This window comes from Lynx rufus, unplaced genomic scaffold (assembly GCF_022079265.1).
Source record: "Lynx rufus isolate CCGP_SWC_20201006 ecotype Redwood Valley unplaced genomic scaffold, mLynRuf1.p SCAF_2, whole genome shotgun sequence".
In the NCBI taxonomy this organism is placed as follows: Eukaryota; Metazoa; Chordata; class Mammalia; order Carnivora; family Felidae; genus Lynx; species Lynx rufus.
The window spans coordinates 180,418,209-180,435,954 of NW_025814834.1; the positions used below are offsets into that span (position 1 = coordinate 180,418,209).

At 39.5% G+C, this 17,746-nt stretch overlaps 2 protein-coding genes across 2 annotated transcripts in view; one reads left to right on the forward strand and one right to left on the reverse strand.

Annotated features, from left to right (window-relative positions):
* Positions 1–17,746, forward strand: part of ORC1 (origin recognition complex subunit 1) — a 34,117-nt gene that overhangs the window by 4,189 nt on the left and 12,182 nt on the right. The window contains exons 2-9 of the mRNA XM_047085029.1: positions 147–246; positions 1,937–2,036; positions 2,673–2,800; positions 4,801–4,979; positions 6,411–6,729; positions 11,803–12,169; positions 13,282–13,386; positions 13,975–14,170. Coding sequence (XP_046940985.1) covers positions 1,942–2,036; positions 2,673–2,800; positions 4,801–4,979; positions 6,411–6,729; positions 11,803–12,169; positions 13,282–13,386; positions 13,975–14,170 — 1,389 coding nt within the window. The 5' untranslated portion in view covers positions 147–246; positions 1,937–1,941. The remainder of the gene's footprint in view (positions 1–146; positions 247–1,936; positions 2,037–2,672; positions 2,801–4,800; positions 4,980–6,410; positions 6,730–11,802; positions 12,170–13,281; positions 13,387–13,974; positions 14,171–17,746) is intronic.
* LOC124515949 (uncharacterized protein C12orf31 homolog) lies at positions 14,887–15,499 on the reverse strand. Its single transcript, XM_047085030.1, has one exon. It carries the CDS (start codon positions 15,451–15,453, stop codon positions 15,067–15,069), a length of 387 nt encoding a protein of 128 aa, XP_046940986.1. The 5' UTR covers positions 15,454–15,499; the 3' UTR covers positions 14,887–15,066.

Here is a 17,746-nt window from a genome sequence, read left to right on the forward strand (position 1 = left end):
TTAGATTATTCGGGAATTATAGAAAGTTTTCAGGGAGACCAGTTTGCTGCAAAGTACTCTCAGTGACATTCCAGGTTTTTGTTTTTTTTTAATGGCAGGATTTAGTGAGATCTGTAATTTATTTGCATCTTTTGTTACCTCTGTAGCCTATTTTGCCTGGTTGCATTGTGGAAAGGTGAAAAGATCCAAGTTTACTACTGACAGTTCTGTGTTAGATCATCCATTAAAAGAAACATATATTGTAAGGTAAGTTAGTGTTCTGTATTTCCTTAACATTTATTGTGATTCAAAACGTTTTACTAATTTTTACCAAGAGATTATTGGTTATAATGAATCCAAATTCACTTTTTATTTGAGCACAAGTCTCCTACATTTTTTACTCCTTAGTCTTTGCTATTTGTTCATTTCTGTGATGTACTTAATTAAAATTAGATTCATTTTAATAGTATTATGTGTGAATTATATAGTACTGTTAATGTTTTTAATAGCAATCATTTAGGCATCTTTTCTAAGCTGTGTATTTACTAATGACTTAGTATCTTTTCTTCTTTTTGCTAATTAGTTTCCTCAAAGCATAGGAAAAAAATACCTTTTTTATTTTTTTAAATTTATTTTTTTAAATGTTCAGTGTGGGGTTTTTTTGTTTATTTTTGAGAGAGGGAGGGAGGGAGAGAGAGAGCGTGAGCAGGGGAGGGGCAGAGAGAGGGGGACACAGAGGATCCCAAGTGGGCCAAGCTGACAGCAGAGAGCCCGATGCAGGACTCCCAGCTCACAGATTGTGAGATCATGACCTGAGCTGAAGTCAGACATTTAACCTACTGAGCTACCCAGGTGCCCCATAAAAAATACCTTTTTCAAAAGCTGAAAATCTTATAGGTCAGAATGTTCCCAAGTTAGAATATAGGACATGCTACTGAACTTTAGGAAACCAGCTTGTTTAATCAGGATATTGTTTTCAACACAGCCTGAAATTATTGGCCCATCTATCAGTAATTCAGAGTAATTCTGTCAAAAGGATTAAAAAATTTTTTATTTAGCCCCAGTTTTGTCAAATTTTAGTTTCATAAAAAAAGCATTGAATTTAGAGGAAAGATTTATTATCTTAATTACTTAAACTTAAAATAATAGATTGGCATTATTATTAGGACTAATAGATTGCAGCTCTCAAATTGTAGAGAGGATTGTCAGCTATCCTTGGATTTTTCATTCACATTTCTGTTTTTATCAGTAAAAGTGTCTCCTTTTTTTCCCCATGTACTTTAACATAAGCATTTCTTTTTGCTATTCACACTACTTACAGCTAGGGTCTGTCAGATGCACAGGAAAAGTCCCCTTTCAAATGTCAGAGAGGTTTTGTGTTTTTTGTCTTCAATGTAAGTGTAATGATATACTTGATAAAACCCATTACCATTCCCCTAAATGCCTCTTGCATGTTTTTCCCTCCATCCCTTAGAATCCCTCATTTAATTTTATCTTATCAATATTTACTTATTATTCAATATTCAGTTCAGAAAACCCCTGTAGGGAGCCTTTGCTACTTCAACAGCCTTAAGACCTGGTTTATAAGTGTTATGAAGATGCTTACAACCATTGTATCACTGTATTTAGTTTCGAGTTGTTGAATGTTTAATACCTATCATTGTGCATTGTAGCTAGTAGGTACTTCTAAATATTTATAGTTTCTTTTCTTACATATTGACTGTGCATAGGAACAGATAAGACAGTACAAGACATACACAGATGATACTAAATTTCCTGTGTTCAGTCTGTATAGAACTTGACTTTTTCATCAAAGAAAATGTTTTCTAAATCTAAAATCTGGATATAAAATGTATTGGGGGCAGAAGAGTAGGCCGAACTCACCGAAGGCAGGGAACTGTGTACTAGAATCCATCAGAGCATTGTCATGTTAACTCAGTTAGTGACTTTCATATAGGAGCCATGGCATACTACCCTACAAGGCTGAAGACCAGACAAACTTACTCGTGGGTTGGCAGGCCATTGTTGGATCAAAAACTACACTACCACATCTACAAGTGAGTGATGGACTCTGTTGGGTGTCCTGGAAATAATAGCTTCTCCACACTAAACTATTAATAACTTGTATCCAGCCTGTTCTAGTTATTACAGATTGAGAGTTGAGGGACAATAAATATGAATAGATTATAAGGAAGGGTTTTGTTTAATGTAAGATGATAGCATAAATAAAGCAGTGATACAGTAAGATGTTATATCATTAATAAAATTTGGTAGGTATGATAATGTTATATCTATTTAAGGTGGGTTCTGTGTATTTCTGCATAATAATAGGGTGGGATTTGATGTTGTTTAGATGTCCTCTCAGCCCTAGAGGTCTCTGAAGAATTTGATACTGTTACTGGGCAGCTTTCATGCTTGGAAAGCCTTTGTTCTTTGTCAATAACCGAGAGAAGTTAGGGTTCATAGTAAGGCCTCTAGATTAATCATTCACACTGAAACAATTGATTCAACCCATTTCATCTCTTCTGGCATATGACTTTATGGGTGAATTGGTTTCCTAATAGGAGAATTGGTCATCAGAGAGAAACTATTTCAGGGATTTCCAGTTGGAGAGCACTTTCATCTGTGCCCAGAGGGTCGGAAGAGGTTGGCCCATCCTAAACGATTTCCTAACATGTTTCTCTCCCTCCTAGAGAAATGAGTGTCAAAATAGAAGGTAGTTTGACTGAGATTCACATCCAAGTTGGACAATTCGTGTTGATTGAAGGGGATGATGATGAAAATCCGTATGTTGCTAAATTGGTTGAGTTGTTTGAAGATGGTGAGTTTGGGGCTGGAATGAGAACCATTCCTTATCATGAATGATTGGGAGCTGCAAGATTTCTGATTGCTGGTTTTTCTGTTCACTGCAACATAGAGGGTGTGAACCCTAGATTCTGAGGTGGGGTCACTTAAGCACTAGCTGTACCCTGTTACGTCTAGTAAACTTTTTTGCTCGCTAGAGCAGTAGTGGGTAAAAATGGGATTGGCGGAGTTCAAGAATTAGGTTTTCCATTATTTTTAGGAGTGGGTAAAATGGTCCTTAAGGCAGTTTTGGATAAAGGATAAATTCAGGAGGAAGGGGGAAGGAAAAAAAATAGATGATACAGACGTGTCCTTTAAATTTAATTAACAAAATTTTTTTTTAATGTTTATTTTTGAGAGAGAGAGAGAGACAGAATGTGAGCAGGAGAGGGGCAGAGAGAGGGAGACACAGGATCCAAAGCAGGCTCCAGGCTCTGAGCTGTTAGCACAGAGCCCAATGTGGGGCTCAAACTCATGAACCGCGAGATCATAACCTGAGCCAAAGTCAGATGCTTAACTGACGGAGCCACCCAGGCACCCTGGTGTCCTTTAATTTTAGTATGAGGAAGATAGTGATGAATTTTGAAAATGTAACTTTTTTTTTTACAAGGGAGGAGATAAGTTGGATTGGGAAGGTATGTCAGTTGATGTTCAATCAAGAAAACAAAAAGATCTTTAGTTTTTCCCATAGGGACTTGTATATAAGTGTTGAAAAGGCTGGAGGAACAAAAGGTGGTATTTCCCAGAGATCAGTAAGTGCAGAAAGCCATTACTACCCCTAATTCCAGAGGAACAAAAGGGAAGGTAGTGTTAACCAGAGGCTGCATGTCCACACTCACAGCCCTCAACTGACTTTCTGAGCTTTTAACCCTCTGCAAAGCAGAAAGGTAGGAATGGGGCAGAGTTCCAAAAGGGGAATTAAGAATAAAGATAGCAGGAGCTCCTGGGTGGCTCAGTCAGTTAAGCGTCCAACTTCGGCTCAGGTTATGATCTCATGGTTTGTGAGTTCAAGCTCCACATCAAGTTCTCTGCTGTCAGCACAGGGCCCTCTTCAGATCCTCTGTCCCTCTTTCTCTCTCTCAAAAATAAATAAATAAACTTTAAAAAAACAAGAAGAAGAAGAAAGATAGCAATTAGAAACTACATAAAACTGTGTCTTCCAAAAGCTAGGCAGAGAATGACAGGATAGGTATTCCTGTGGCAGTTTGTATGCCTAAAAGGAATGTGGAGGAAAACCTCATGAAACTAACATCCACCAGGGGGAGCACATTGGCACGGTGGGCTTCTGTATTTGAGCTACGGGCCTTTGTGTATAGATTTTAGAATCTTTGTGTGTTGCTCCATTGGATGGCTTCAGTCTTTATCTGAAGTGAGGGAAGAGAAGAGGCGATGATGATGGTGGTGCTAGTGATTGTGTATGTCCTTTCACTTGGGCCTGATGCTGGTATGGAGTGATATTAATGTATATTAATATCATATTAATGTATAAAGATAAAGCTAAAAAATGCAAGCATACGTTTGCTGGAAGTCACCTCAGTGGCTAATGCTCTAATTTTTGCCACAATTTTTGTTTTGCTATTTTTGGTGGCTTCTTTATAATCCCTGATTTGCCAGATTTGTTCAGTGCCTGTGTTTAGAATTGCTCCTCTCAAATGCCTTTTGTAACTTCTTTGATGACCGATAGCCTCATTAGGAAGTGGAACAAAATGAGAAAGACATGGGTGCTGGTGGAGTCAGATCGCTGCTGGTTGATCCTATGACCTTTGACAAATTACTTAAGGTCCCTGTAACTTGAATACTTTGCCTGTAAAAGAGAGATAGCCATAATACCTACCTTGTAGGGTTAATGTGAGGATTAAAAATAATATGTCAATCAAGTATTATCGGGTGCTTAGTACAGTGTCTGGCACATAGGAAGTGTTTAATAAAATGTTCTTGCATTTTCTTAACCCTCCCTTTTCCACCTGTCCGTCCTAGATTCTGAACCTCATTCCAAGAAACGTGCTCGAGTCCAGTGGTTTATCAGATTCTGTGAAGTGCCTGTCAGTAAACGGCATTTGCTGGGCCGGAAGCCTGCAGCACAGGAGATATTCTGGTATGATTACCCTGCCTGTAACAGCAACATTAATGCTGAGACCATCATTGGCCATGTGCAGGTAGGTGATGCCTTGACACTCAGTTCTATCTTGAAGTTTATTTCTGGCTGCCTCCTAAACTGCATGACCTCAGAAATATTACTGGCTTTAATTTACCCTACGGAAATGCATTTTTTCCTGTTTGTCATCTTTTCTGCTTACCTGCCTACTTTATCTCAACAAATATTTATGGAGAGCACTTACTGTGTGTTAGGAGCCTCCTGGAGGAAGTGACATTTAGGTTGTGACCTGAGGGATGAGCAGGAATTAGCAAATGTATCTCAGTGGGAAATTATATTTAGCTGTGATTGTGGCAGACAAAGCATTGCAAGGGTGAATACACTTGCTTAAATGAGGACTTCACCTTGAGTAGATCAGTACAAAGAGTGTTAGTGTTAGTTGCTTAGGGCAAATTTATTTTACGTGATTTTGTGATAAATCAGGTTCCGATGAACTGTAGAATGAATTGAGACACTGGTTTGGAAACTAAGATACAGGTTATTTTTTGAGCTACTTCAGGCCCCTAAAATGGGGTTAGATCATGATATGAAATAAGGTCTCATGGTGATTAAGTACTTGGTTTATTTATTTATTTTTTAACGTTTATTTATTTTTGAGACAGAGACAGAGCATGAACGGGGGAGGGGCAGAGAGAGAGGGAGACACAGAATTGGAAGCAGGCTCCAGGCTCTGAGCCATCAGCCCAGAGCCTGACGCGGGGCTCGAACTCACGGACCGCGAGATCGTGACCTGAGCTGAAGTCGACGCTTAACCGACTGAGCCACCCAGGCACTCCTAAGTAGTTGGTTTAATGGTAGGGCAAAGAGACTTAGGTATGGCATGACCATAGTCTGTTTTCTTTTCCAGTCTGTGAGCCCAGCATAGCATATGCCTCAAAATAATTTGTCTCTGGAGTTAAAAGAGTGAAGGAGTAAAAGGCAGATATAGAAGTTGAAGTAGCAAAATGGGTCAATTTGGAAAGGCAGAGTGGGAAGAAGGTATTTAGGTAGGAACATAATGGGGTGTGGGGGATAAGCAGGGCTGTGACAAGCCAAGCTCAAATAGTGATGGAAGGCCATTTGGAAGAATACTGAGCACTCAGGAGGTAGAGTGGGGCCAGATTTTAGAAGGTACCAAAAACCAGTTTAATAATCAGATCTTGCTGGAGCTGGGAGCCATTATGGACTTGAGCAGGGGAGCGTGCTTAGAGAAGTTGTGGGGAAATTTGACATGAGTGAGTAGATTGGACTGGGAAAGAAAACAGCTCAGTGTAGGAGTGTCAGCTATGAGTCTGGAAATTTGCTATGCCATGTCTGTGCCTCTTTAGTTTGGAAGAGTGACATTCCAGGTAAGGATACAGATTAAATGATTTTTAATCATCACTCTCATGAAGAATTCCTTGGCTCATTTGGTTCACATTTCTTCCTGTTCACCTGTACATCCTAAATTCAGGTAGTAGCATTAGGCCCAGATGAAGTGTTACCTATGGATCTGAAAGACGAGAAGATACTCTTTGTGAAACTATCTTGGAATGAGAAGGCATTCAGACCACTATCCCCAGAACTATTTGCAGAGTTTGATAAGCTACAAGAAGGCAGCCCGAGGAGCCAGAAGCCTGTGGGAGTCAAGACCAAGAGCATAGAAAGCCCTTCTAGGACCACAGCAGAGCATGCGATCAAAAGGATTGAATCAAGGCATTCTACCTCCAAATCTCGCCGAACTCCTTCTCATCCTGTCACCCCAAGGGCAAAGAAGAAACTGGAGCTCAATGGTAAGTGTGAGATGGGTCACAGTGGGCAATATTGAGACTAAAGGAATATGATAAAATATTAACTCATATAGTATTGAGTTAGTGCTATAGTATTGAGCAGTGGGCCAGGTACTGATTGGACACATGTTGAAACACACACAGTATAAAATTTACCATTTTAGTAATTTTTTAGTTTTTAAAAAATGTTTATTTTTTTTTTGAGAGAGAGGAAACAGGGGAGGAGCAGAGAGATAGGGAGACACAGAATCAGAAGCAGGTTCCAGGCTCTGAGCTGTCAGCACAGAGCCGGGCGCAGGGCTCGAACTCATAAACGGCGAGATCATGACCTGATGCTTAACCATCTCCCATTTTAGTCATTTTTAAGTGTACAGTTAAATGGCATTAAATACATTTTTGTTTTTGTGCAACCATCATCATCTTCTAAAACTGAAACTCTGCAACCGTTAGACAATAACTCCCAATTCCCCATCCACCATCCCTGGGTGACTACCACCATTCTGCTTTCTTTTACTGAATTTGACTATTCTAGATACCTCATAGAAGTGGAATTATACAGAATTTACCCTTTTCTGACTGGTTTAAATTATCATAATGTCCTCAAGGACCATCCATGTTTTAACATGTGTCAAATTTTCCCTTTTTAAAGAAAATTGAGGTGTAATTAACATAACATTATATTAGTTTCAGTTATACAACATAATGATTTGTTAACATCTGTCACCACTCATGGTTCAAATAACTTTTTCTTGAGATGAGAACTTGTAAGATTTACTCTCTTACCAACTTTCAGATATGCAATAACTGTATTCTTAACAATAGTTGCTATTATATCTCCATGTACACTATATCCTCATGACTTACTTACTTTGCAACTGGAAGTTAGTAAGTTTTCACCTCCTTCACCCATTTCACCCATCCCCTGATTCTGGTGATCACCAATCTGTTCTCTGTATCTATGAGCTTGTTTTTTGTTTTTTCACTTTTTTAAATTTAGAGTCCACATATAAGTGAGGTCATAGGATATTTGTCTTTCTCTCTCTGACTTATATCACTTAGTGGAAAGCCCTGAAGCTCCATTCATGTTGTTGAAAATGGCAGGATTTTATTCCTTTTTTGGCTGAAAAATATTCCTGTGTGTGTGTGTGTGTGTGTGTGTTTATGTGTATGTATCTTTATCCATTCATTCATTGATGGATACTTAAGTTGCTTCCATATCTTGACTATTGTATCTAATACTGCATTGGAGGTACACATACCTTTTCAAGTTAGTGTTTTCCTTTTCTTCAGATAAATACACAAAAGTAGAATTGCTAGATTGAATGATATTTCTATTTAATTTTCTGAAGAACCTTCATACTGTTTTCCACAGTGGTTATACCAATTTACATTCCTGCCAAGAGTGCATGAGGGTTCCTTTTCTTCCATGTCCTCATCAACACTTGTCTTTTTGATAATAGCCATTCTGACAGATATGACGTGTTGTCTTCTAATTTTGATTTGCATTTCCCTGATGATTAGTGATACTGAGCATCTTTCCGTGTACCTGTTGGCTATCTGTATGTCCTCTTTGGAAAACTGTCTATTCAGATCTTCTGCCTATTTTTTAATCAGATTGTTTGCCTTTTTGCTGTTGAGTTATATGAGTTCTTTGTCTTTTTTGGATATCAACCCCTTAGCCAATAAATGATTTGTGAATATTTTCTCTCACTCATAGATTTGCCTTTTCATTTTGTTGATGCAGAAACTTTTTGGTTTGATGTAGTTCCACTTGTTTATTTTTGCTTTGTTTTTGCTTTTGGTTTCAGATCCAAAAAATCGTCTCCAAGACCAATGTCAAAGAGCTTACCACCTACGTTTTCTCCTAGGAATTTTATGGTTTCAGGTCGACATTCAAATTTTTAGTCCATTTTGAGTTGGTTTTTGTGTATGGTGGAAGATAGGGTCCCATTTCATTTTTTTTTTTTGCATGTGGCTGTCCAGTTCTCCCAGGACCATTTATTGAAGAGACTATCTTTTCCCCATTGTATATTCTTGGCTCCTTTTTTGTAAATTAATTGACCGTGTGTGGGGGTTTATTTTGGGACTTTCTATTCTGTACCACAGATCTATATGTATGTTTTTATGCCAATACCCTACTGTTTTGATTACTATAGGTTTGTAATATAGTTTGAAATCAGGGAGCGTGATGCCTCCAGCTTTGTTCTTCTTTCTCAAGATTGCTTTGGCTATTTGAGGTAAAATTTCCTTTTTAAGGCTAAATAATAGTCTATAGTATATATATACCACATTTTGATTATCCATTCATCTGTCAGTGGATACTTGGGTTCCTTTCACCTTTTGGCTATTGTAACTTATTGCTATGAACATGGGTGTATAAATATCTGCTCAAGTGTCTGCTTTCATTTTGGGTATATACCCAGAAGTGGAATTGCTGGGTCATATGTTAGGTTGTATTTTTAATTTTTCTAGGAACCACCATACTGTTTTCCATAGCAGCTGCGGCATTTTACATTTTCACCAACAGTGCACAAAGGTTCCAGTTTCCCCACATCCTCACCAACGCTTGCTGTTTTCTGTGTTTTTATAGTAGCCAGCCTCATGGATGTGAGGGATGTCATTGTTACATAATTGTTCCCTAATGATTAGTAATGTTGAGCCCTATATCTTCGAAAGCTTTGCTTATTAAGATGACCTTGCTTTTAGATCCTTGTAGAAGAGATAAGAAATACGTATTTTAAAACTCTTAAATTCATACTGATACTTTTAATCTATACCACAGGGTTCTTCCTCACCTTCCCATATTCCATAGTTGTATCTCCCTTCTTTAAGAAGAGCCTTGGTTCTCAGGAGCAATCCCAGTACAAAGTAATTTCACGATTGCTATACCAATACTACTACCAGTAGTTAACTTACCAACTAAAGTTCAAAATTTATTTGCAGTTCTTTATGCCTTTAGAATATATCCCACTGAGGGAGTAAAGTTATTTTGATTGTTTTTTTTCTTTTCCCTCTGATGGTTATATTATTGGTGATAGGCAGTTAGGTTCTTTTATTTCTGTTTAATTTTAGGGCCTTTCCCACCTGTGATTAATTTTTTTAAGCATGCAAAACAGTAAAATAAGAGTCAAAGCTATTTAAAACAAGTGTATTCAGAGAAGACCCATTCCTTTCTTTGCCCTTGTACCCTGTTTCCATTCCATCTTTTGTAGGTAATCAATTTTATTAGTTTCTGGTTTGTTTTTTCTGTGTGTGTGTTTTGTTTTGTTTTTTTTTGCAAAAATCAGATATCTGTGTGTGTGTGTGTATACACATACATACATACATACATACATATATACACACATACAGACAGACACACACACATAAGCATATACTAAAACATGCATATAATTTTTTTTTCTTATCCAGTAGAGTAGCATACTGGATATATCCCTTTTCATCTTACTTTTTTCACTTCTAATGTATTTGAAGCCACTTCATGGCGGTTCTGAGAGCTCATCCTATTATGTGTCATTAGTCCTGAATTCTTTGTGTATGTGCCAAGTTTGTCTGGCATAAGTTATTTGTGTTCTTGATAGCCCCTTAGTACAGTCTATATTTAGGAGTTGAATATAAATTTGTAAAACATTTGGGAAATACCAGAAGATTACTAAAGAAATAATTGGCAACATTGCCATTTAGAAATAAATGGTGGTATTTTTTTGACTTGAATTTGCAGGACCTTGACAGTTGGGGTAAGAAATTTAGACTTGACACAGTTACATAATTAGAGGAGAGAGGATTTGATGAAAAATTTTTAGATTGTTTTTAACAGAAAGATGGGAAAATGAGGTATGAAGGAGACCAGGACATTGGAACATTTTTATATCAATCTAGATATGAGTTACCCTCATATTCATCACACAGGTATAGATGGCTTCCTTCACCTTACCTGCAGCTGTTCCCAACAAAACCATGTGCTGTGACTAAAGTGAACTCCTCTGTGCCCAGTGCTTTCTTGCCTTGTTGTCTTCACTCACATCGATCTGGTCTATTCTCTCCCTATATGCCCCCTTCCCTCCCCTTTCAACTCTGTTGAAATCTTGTCTTTTTTTCAAGGTCTATCTCAAAAGCCATATTTATTAGCACTTAGGTGCTTTAGGATGATTTTACTTCATATTATAGACATTTACATGTATCATCTCCCCAGTTAGACTAGAACATCCTGTGAATAGGGACCAGGATTGAGTTTCATTCAGTTTTTGTTTTCTCCTATCACCTGGCACACACCCTGCCATTTTTACAGCTCTGCTGATATCTGAATGAATGGCTGAGTTCCTGGTGCCTTTGGTCATGGTAAAGAGGCAAATCCAAATGTGGGTCTGTGCATTCACAGAACCCATTTGATTGCCCCCAGGGATCCATCTCATCTCTATGGATAGATATAATCTGAGTTAAGAAAAATCTAGGCCTTGGTGTTATTGAATGCAGCTACTGATAGAAATTGTTTCAAATGCTGTTGAATGGGGGCTGAGAGGTTGCAGTATCACCCTTGGTTAAGAACCACTGTTTTGGGGGCGCCTGGGTGGCGCAGTCGGTTAAGCGTCCGACTTCAGCCAGGTCACGATCTCGCGGTCCGTGAGTTCGAGCCCTGCGTCGGGCTCTGGGCTGATGGCTCGGAGCCTGGAGCCTGTTTCCGATGCTGTGTCTCCCTCTCTCTCTGCCCCTCCCCCGTTCATGCTCTGTCTCTCTCTGTCCCAAAAATAAATAAACGTTGAAAAAAAAAAAAATTAAAAAAAAAAAAAAACCACTGTTTTGGTAGATTACTTCAGGGAAAGTGCTGAATCACAAAAGCTGATTTAACGGTTGACTTATGGTTCTAACCAGGAAAATCATCCATGGAATTTAGGAGAGACAAAAAATAATAAGAGCTTCCTGGCCTGGGGAAAGAAGGCATGCAGTAATTACAAATATGGACAGCGCATGTCTTTGTGTAACTTCAGGGGATGAATTTAGCTAGAATGAGATTGAGGGTGTTAATAGTGCTTATTACAAAATTCATACATCATCTGTGGTGATTTCTCTTGGGATTAGGTTTCCCTAGGACACCCAACACTAGGATTTCCCAGCAGAATTCAGGGGCCTCGTTGGATTCTCCTGGAAGAAGTAAACGAAAAGTGACCCTCTCTGAAATCACCTCACCTACTAAGAGGTCTCAGCCTGATAGACTTCATACTTCGTCTCCAGCTCTGAAAGCCCCGCAGAAAACTGGAGAGATTCAAAGCTCATGTGCCAAGGATGACAAGAAGGCTTCACCTGACTGTCACAGGATCCTGAGAACCCGAGTCCCAGCTTTGAAAACCACAGAGATTTGTGAGGAAAGAACACTTACCCCTATCAGGGGGGGCTGGAAATCCTCGGTGCCTTCTGTGGTTCTGAAACCAGAAAACATCAAAAAGAGGTGATTGGGGGTGTTACCCTGCCTCCCACAGAGCAAATTGAGATCCTTCACATGATGTGAAATGTGTGGGACAGAGTTGCTAAAGTTAGAGCAGCAGATCTCATATCTGACTGCTGTAGAATCACCCAGGAGCCTTTCCAAAACACAGATTTTGGAGCCTCTTCCCAGACTTTGTGAATCTCCAAGTGTGAGGCCCAGGAATCTGCATTTAGAAATGCTTTTTAGATGATTCTGATATACCTAGCTGTCATTTGGGGGGTCACTGCTCTGGAAGATAATTTCCCAAACCTGGATTGCTTCACAGTCCTGGTATGGCTCTTCACCACATATTAACAGTCAGTTTCTTAGTCTGTTGGGTTGGATTTGTTGTTGTTGTTGTTCTTGTTGTTTGAGAGAATGAGAGAGCACAAGCGGGGGGGGGGGGGGGGGGAGAGAGAATCTTAGGCAGGCTCCACACTCAGTGCGGAGCCTGATGCAGTGCTTGATCCTATGACTCTGGGATCATGGCCTGAGCCAAAATCAAGTGTTGGACGCTCAACCAACTGAGCCACCCAGGCACCCCTGTTGTTGTTTTTTTTAACTGGAAACCATTCTCAAATACATATAGTACAAGAAGATAATGCATCTAGAACAAACTTTACAGTTTGACACTAGACAATGTTTGTAAATAATGGGCTGCACAAATAATGTGACAAGACAGAAATTATACATTTCAATATTTCCTGCTCAGAGACTCCAGCACCTGGTCAATAATAGGTTTGCTTGGTAAATGCTTTGTATTTAATATGTAGCTACATTTCTGCTAACCTTGAGACTGGACAGGAAATCCATCAATACCTCAGAATCAACAAAAGACAAGAAACTGCCTGGGATTAGTATACTCTGGTCTGTAGTTGAGAAGGGCACAAGTCTGATTTAAATGATAAGCTTTAGTCAAACTTTGTTTTTGAGTCAGACTTCAATTATAAACATTTTCACAGAGTGTTATTGGTTCCTCCAATGTAGCTATAAAAAGAATAGGAACCCATTAGTCCCCTTGACTACTTCGGATGCTGCCACTGATTCCTAGTGCTCAAAACCATTTCTTGTAATCTTGCTGTAATATCTTGCAGGGAGGCAGAAGAACCAGAGGCTCAGGATGGAGCTACCACTACCCCCCATCGGATCCATAGAAAGAGTTCTCTCTTGACTTTGAATCGGATTAGGCAGCAGCTTCGGTAAGACTTCCTTAACAGGCAGAAAACGTTTATCACTACCATCTATGATATCTATAATCTTATTTCTTAAAGCCTGGCATATTTTTTTGTTATTTGCTACTCTGTTAGATTTACCTTTTACTAAGTATGTCTGGGATTATGTTAATTTCACATAAATGTCATAATTTGAAAGCGGCAAGAAACACTACCCTGGGATCAGGTGGCTCCCAGGACTTCATAATTGCCCCCAGCAAGACTTAGTGAAGTGCCTAAAAGAATGAACTTTGATTCTGGCAGCTTGGATTTGAATCTGAGCTTTGTTGTACTATGTAACCTTGGGAAGGTTACTTAACCTTTCTAAGCTTCAGTTTCCTCTTCTACAAGATGGGAATGACAAAATACAAGTCACAAGGTTGTTGAGGAATTTAACAAGATGATATAAATAAAGCCCTTAGCAGAGCATCACAGTAGCAAGGGCCCAAGAAGCAGAGCACATCTTTTGTTACTTGGTTGCAGGAAAGACTGTGATACTTCTAATCCACACTGACCTACTAGGGAACTTCTTATTTAGACACTGAACATCAGAAAATAATGTGTCCCACCATTCAGGTTTTTAGGTAATAGTAAAAGTAACCAAGAAGAGGATGAGTTTCTGCCGGCAGCAGAGATTTCAGACTCTAGCAGTGAAGAGGAAGAGACTTCCACACCACCCCTTCCAAGGAGAACATCCAGTAGGTTGTCCAGGAACCTATGCTCTTCCATGAAGTCATCCTTACAGACCCCCTCAAAGACACCAAAGAAAACTGTAAGGTTCTTTTAGATTTGTTTTCCAAGGAAGCATCCTTCTCTTAATTTTAAAATTGTGATGGCTAAGGTCATACAGTTAGTAACAGCTGGATTCTGAACACAGGTCTGTCATACCTAAAGTTATTCCACTTGGAATATTCATAGAGGAAAGGACCTAAGTGAACCCTAGGACTGAAAATGAAACCAGTTGATTTTGAATCCATATTCCTTTTTTTTTTTTCTTTTAATGATTTTTTTTTGAAAGAGACAGAGTGTGAGCGGGCAAGGGGTAGAGAGAGAGGGAGACACAGCATCCGAAGCAGGCTCCAGGCTCTGAGCTGTCAGCACAGAGCCCGACGCAGGGCTCGAGCTCACAAACCGTGAGATCATGACCTGAGCTGAAGTCGGTCGCTCAACCGACTGAGCCACTCAGGCACCCCTGAATCCATGTTCCTTTTTTTTTTTTTTTTTTTTTTTCTAGACAAAATATCTTTTATTCTGAATTAAACAAAATCAAAACTCTAAACAAGTAGTGCTTATAAGATCCACTGACATATTTTTAGTTGTGTAAGTTTTCTTTAAACCTGAATTAGCTGAAATGTGTCAGTATAATATCTTCTTTTATCTTTATGGAGACCAAACAATTACAACCACAGTAACACTTAATAGAATTTTGAAGTCTGAGAACCCCTGCACATTGGACAGCATCCAATTAAAATACCAGTGTCGCTTTCATTTATCAAAGAAAATATTTTATCAAGCTCCCAAAACAAATTTGAGGAGTTAAGTTGGGTTTGAAGAGAAAGGCCAAGTTAAATCTGGAAACACAGTTTTCATTTGGTGAAAGCTGAAATCCACGTACACATTCTAATCGAAGACCTGTCCCATGTAGGATTTTTCAAATTTTTAAAGAGTCTACCAGGCCAAACCCTTTGCTGCCTTTACTGCTTTTGCTTTGCTTTTCCCCTTCCCTTTTTCTCGCTTTGCCTTCAGCCTTTTCCTTTGTCTCTGGTTCATCCATATGGGGTATTGTCCATGCTGGTCTAGAAGACTCTTTTTGTTTCTCTTAATATCAGTCTCCATCTTCATGTCATCTTTTTCATCTTGTACCACACATTCAGTTTTCTCTGGACAATGTTTAGTAGGTACCACCACAGTTGCTATCTCTTGAACATCTTTCATTAAAACATCACTATCTATTTTAAGAATACTTTTAAGTCTGCTGAGTTCCTTTGGGGCATTCTTTTTTCTCTTTTCGGCACGCATCTTCCTTTTCCACTTACTCCGTAAGCTTTTAGCCATATTTTACCTGGAAAGCAGGAAAGTCAGAAACTCGCAGATGGCACGCAGACCACGCTGACCGGAAGCCCATGTTCCTTTTAAAGTACAGAACCAGGGGTGCCTGGAGCCTGCTTCAGATTCTGTGTCTCCCTCTCTCTCTACCCCTCGCCCTCTCATGCTCTGTCTCTGTCTCTCTCAAAAATAAACATTAGGGGCGCCTGGGTGGCGCAGTTGGTTAAGCGTCCGAATTCAGCCAGGTCACGATCTTGCGGTCCGTGAGTTCGAGCCCCGCGTCAGGCTCTGGGCTGATGGCTCAGAGCCTGGAGCCTGTTTCCGATTCTGTGTCTCCCTCTCTCTGCCCCTCCCCCGTTCGTGCTCTGTCTCTCTCTGTCCCAGAAATAAATAAACATTGAAAAAAAAATTTAAAAAAAAAATAAAAAAAAAATAAACATTAAAAAAATCTTTTTTAAAGATACAGAACCAAATAGCCAAGGGCCAAACTTCTTGAGGAAGGAACAAGACTTGGCTCTATATCTACATTTTCCACAAACACTAGCAGAGTGTTTTATGCATAATCTGTGTAGCTGGGACGCAGGGGTGCAAGAGCACCTGCCCGGGGGCCCCAGACAGACCAGGTTCAGCCACTCGCCGCTGACAAAATCTCAAAGGCAGAGAGAGGAATGTTGGTGAAACAGGAAAGGAATTTATTTCAGTGAGGCCAACACTGGGAAAACAGTAGACCAGCATCTCAAAGACTGTGTCCAAAACGCCAGCAATACTTAACAGGTTCATACAAGGAAAATGTGGGACAAAAGTGAGTGGATAAGTGCAAGTGGGCAGTAAAGGTCAGGTTGATCATTGTCTCGGGGCCAGTCATGCAGGGTCTTGCTGGCATCAGAGCAGTTCTGATTGCTTTTGAGGGGTAGTTTCAGTTACCATCATGGGATACTTTGCCCACATTAAGAGATAAGCTAGAAAGACAACTAAATAAGGTCAGAATAGCAGTACAGTCCTCTTTCAGGTGTTTAGTGGGTATTGAATCCAGAGCTGTTGTTGGTTTTGCTGTGCCCCCTGATTCACCTGAGAAACAGGGAGCACTACTGAAGTGTTGGTAATGAATTGTGTAAAGTAAGATGGAAGAGATAAATGGACATCTCTTCTGCTTCCTGGAATTGTAGCAGAATGTTGAAAGCTATTAAAAGAGGGTCTTCCCATGTTCAAATGTGTTTGAGAAATGTTTGGATTACACAGTTAAATTGGTTCATTGTCATAGGACTTCTCAAGGCCATTAATGTATTAATGTTACTGTGATCTTTCAAGAGAGCATTAGTGTGTGAGTCTTTGATCAAGAAACTTTTTTCATGGAGCATATTGTTTTAAGGAAATGCCTGTTTCGGAGACTTTTCCTAGAGCTGATCTCCATTTTTCCACATCAAGAGAAATGTGATTGGGCTTGGCTTGAAGTCAAAAAAGACCTCCAGGGAAGAAAATCAAGTAGATCTCCTTTGGATTAGGGGTAATCTTACCTGGAGTTCCTCATTATGCAAATAGCTCAGCAATGTTCTCATTGCATCTGCTGGGTCCCACCCAGAACAAGGGGTATTTATTTAATAGATATAAAACTGTTAGGGTCTTTCTGTCTGAGTAAGAGGTGGAGAGATTGTTATTACCCTACAGCCTGGTGGGAAGCAGGTGGGTAGGTGAAATGCCCCCACAGAAGGGAGTGCTTTGTGGAAAGACCATAAAGATGGGGTGGCAGGCCTGCTCTAGTGAGCCAGTAGCAAGAAAGAAAAGAGACTAGGGCTGTTAGCCCAGACTGAACAGTGACCTTGGGGTTTGGAGTGGAAAAATCTGGTGGGGTCTCTCCAAATCTGTGGATTATGGAAGTCCTGAGCTAAAGTTTGACCAAATTTTCAACCAAATCTAGAGGAGAAGCCTATGAGTCAAACTTGGTTTATACCTCCGACCCTACCCTGTATTGGGCAGAGTAGTTAGGGTTTCTTAATAACTTCTTGTCTTTCAGGATAAGATTTTAATAGTATTTAGTCCATACTTTAAATAGTATTTAATCCATACTTTCATTCAGTCTTTACTTAGATTGACATTTTCAAATCCTAATACTATGTGTAAATTAGAAACAAGAAATTGTATTTGGCCTGTGAACAGTGTATATACCATGTGGAGAGAGGGACAACCCTTTATACAGAAGGGAACCAAGAGGAATTCACCACCTCTCTTTTTATCAGATCATCAGGAATCAGATTTGCTGATGTGTCCTAGATGCTGTTTTGCTTTGTTTTTTTTCCTTCTAAAA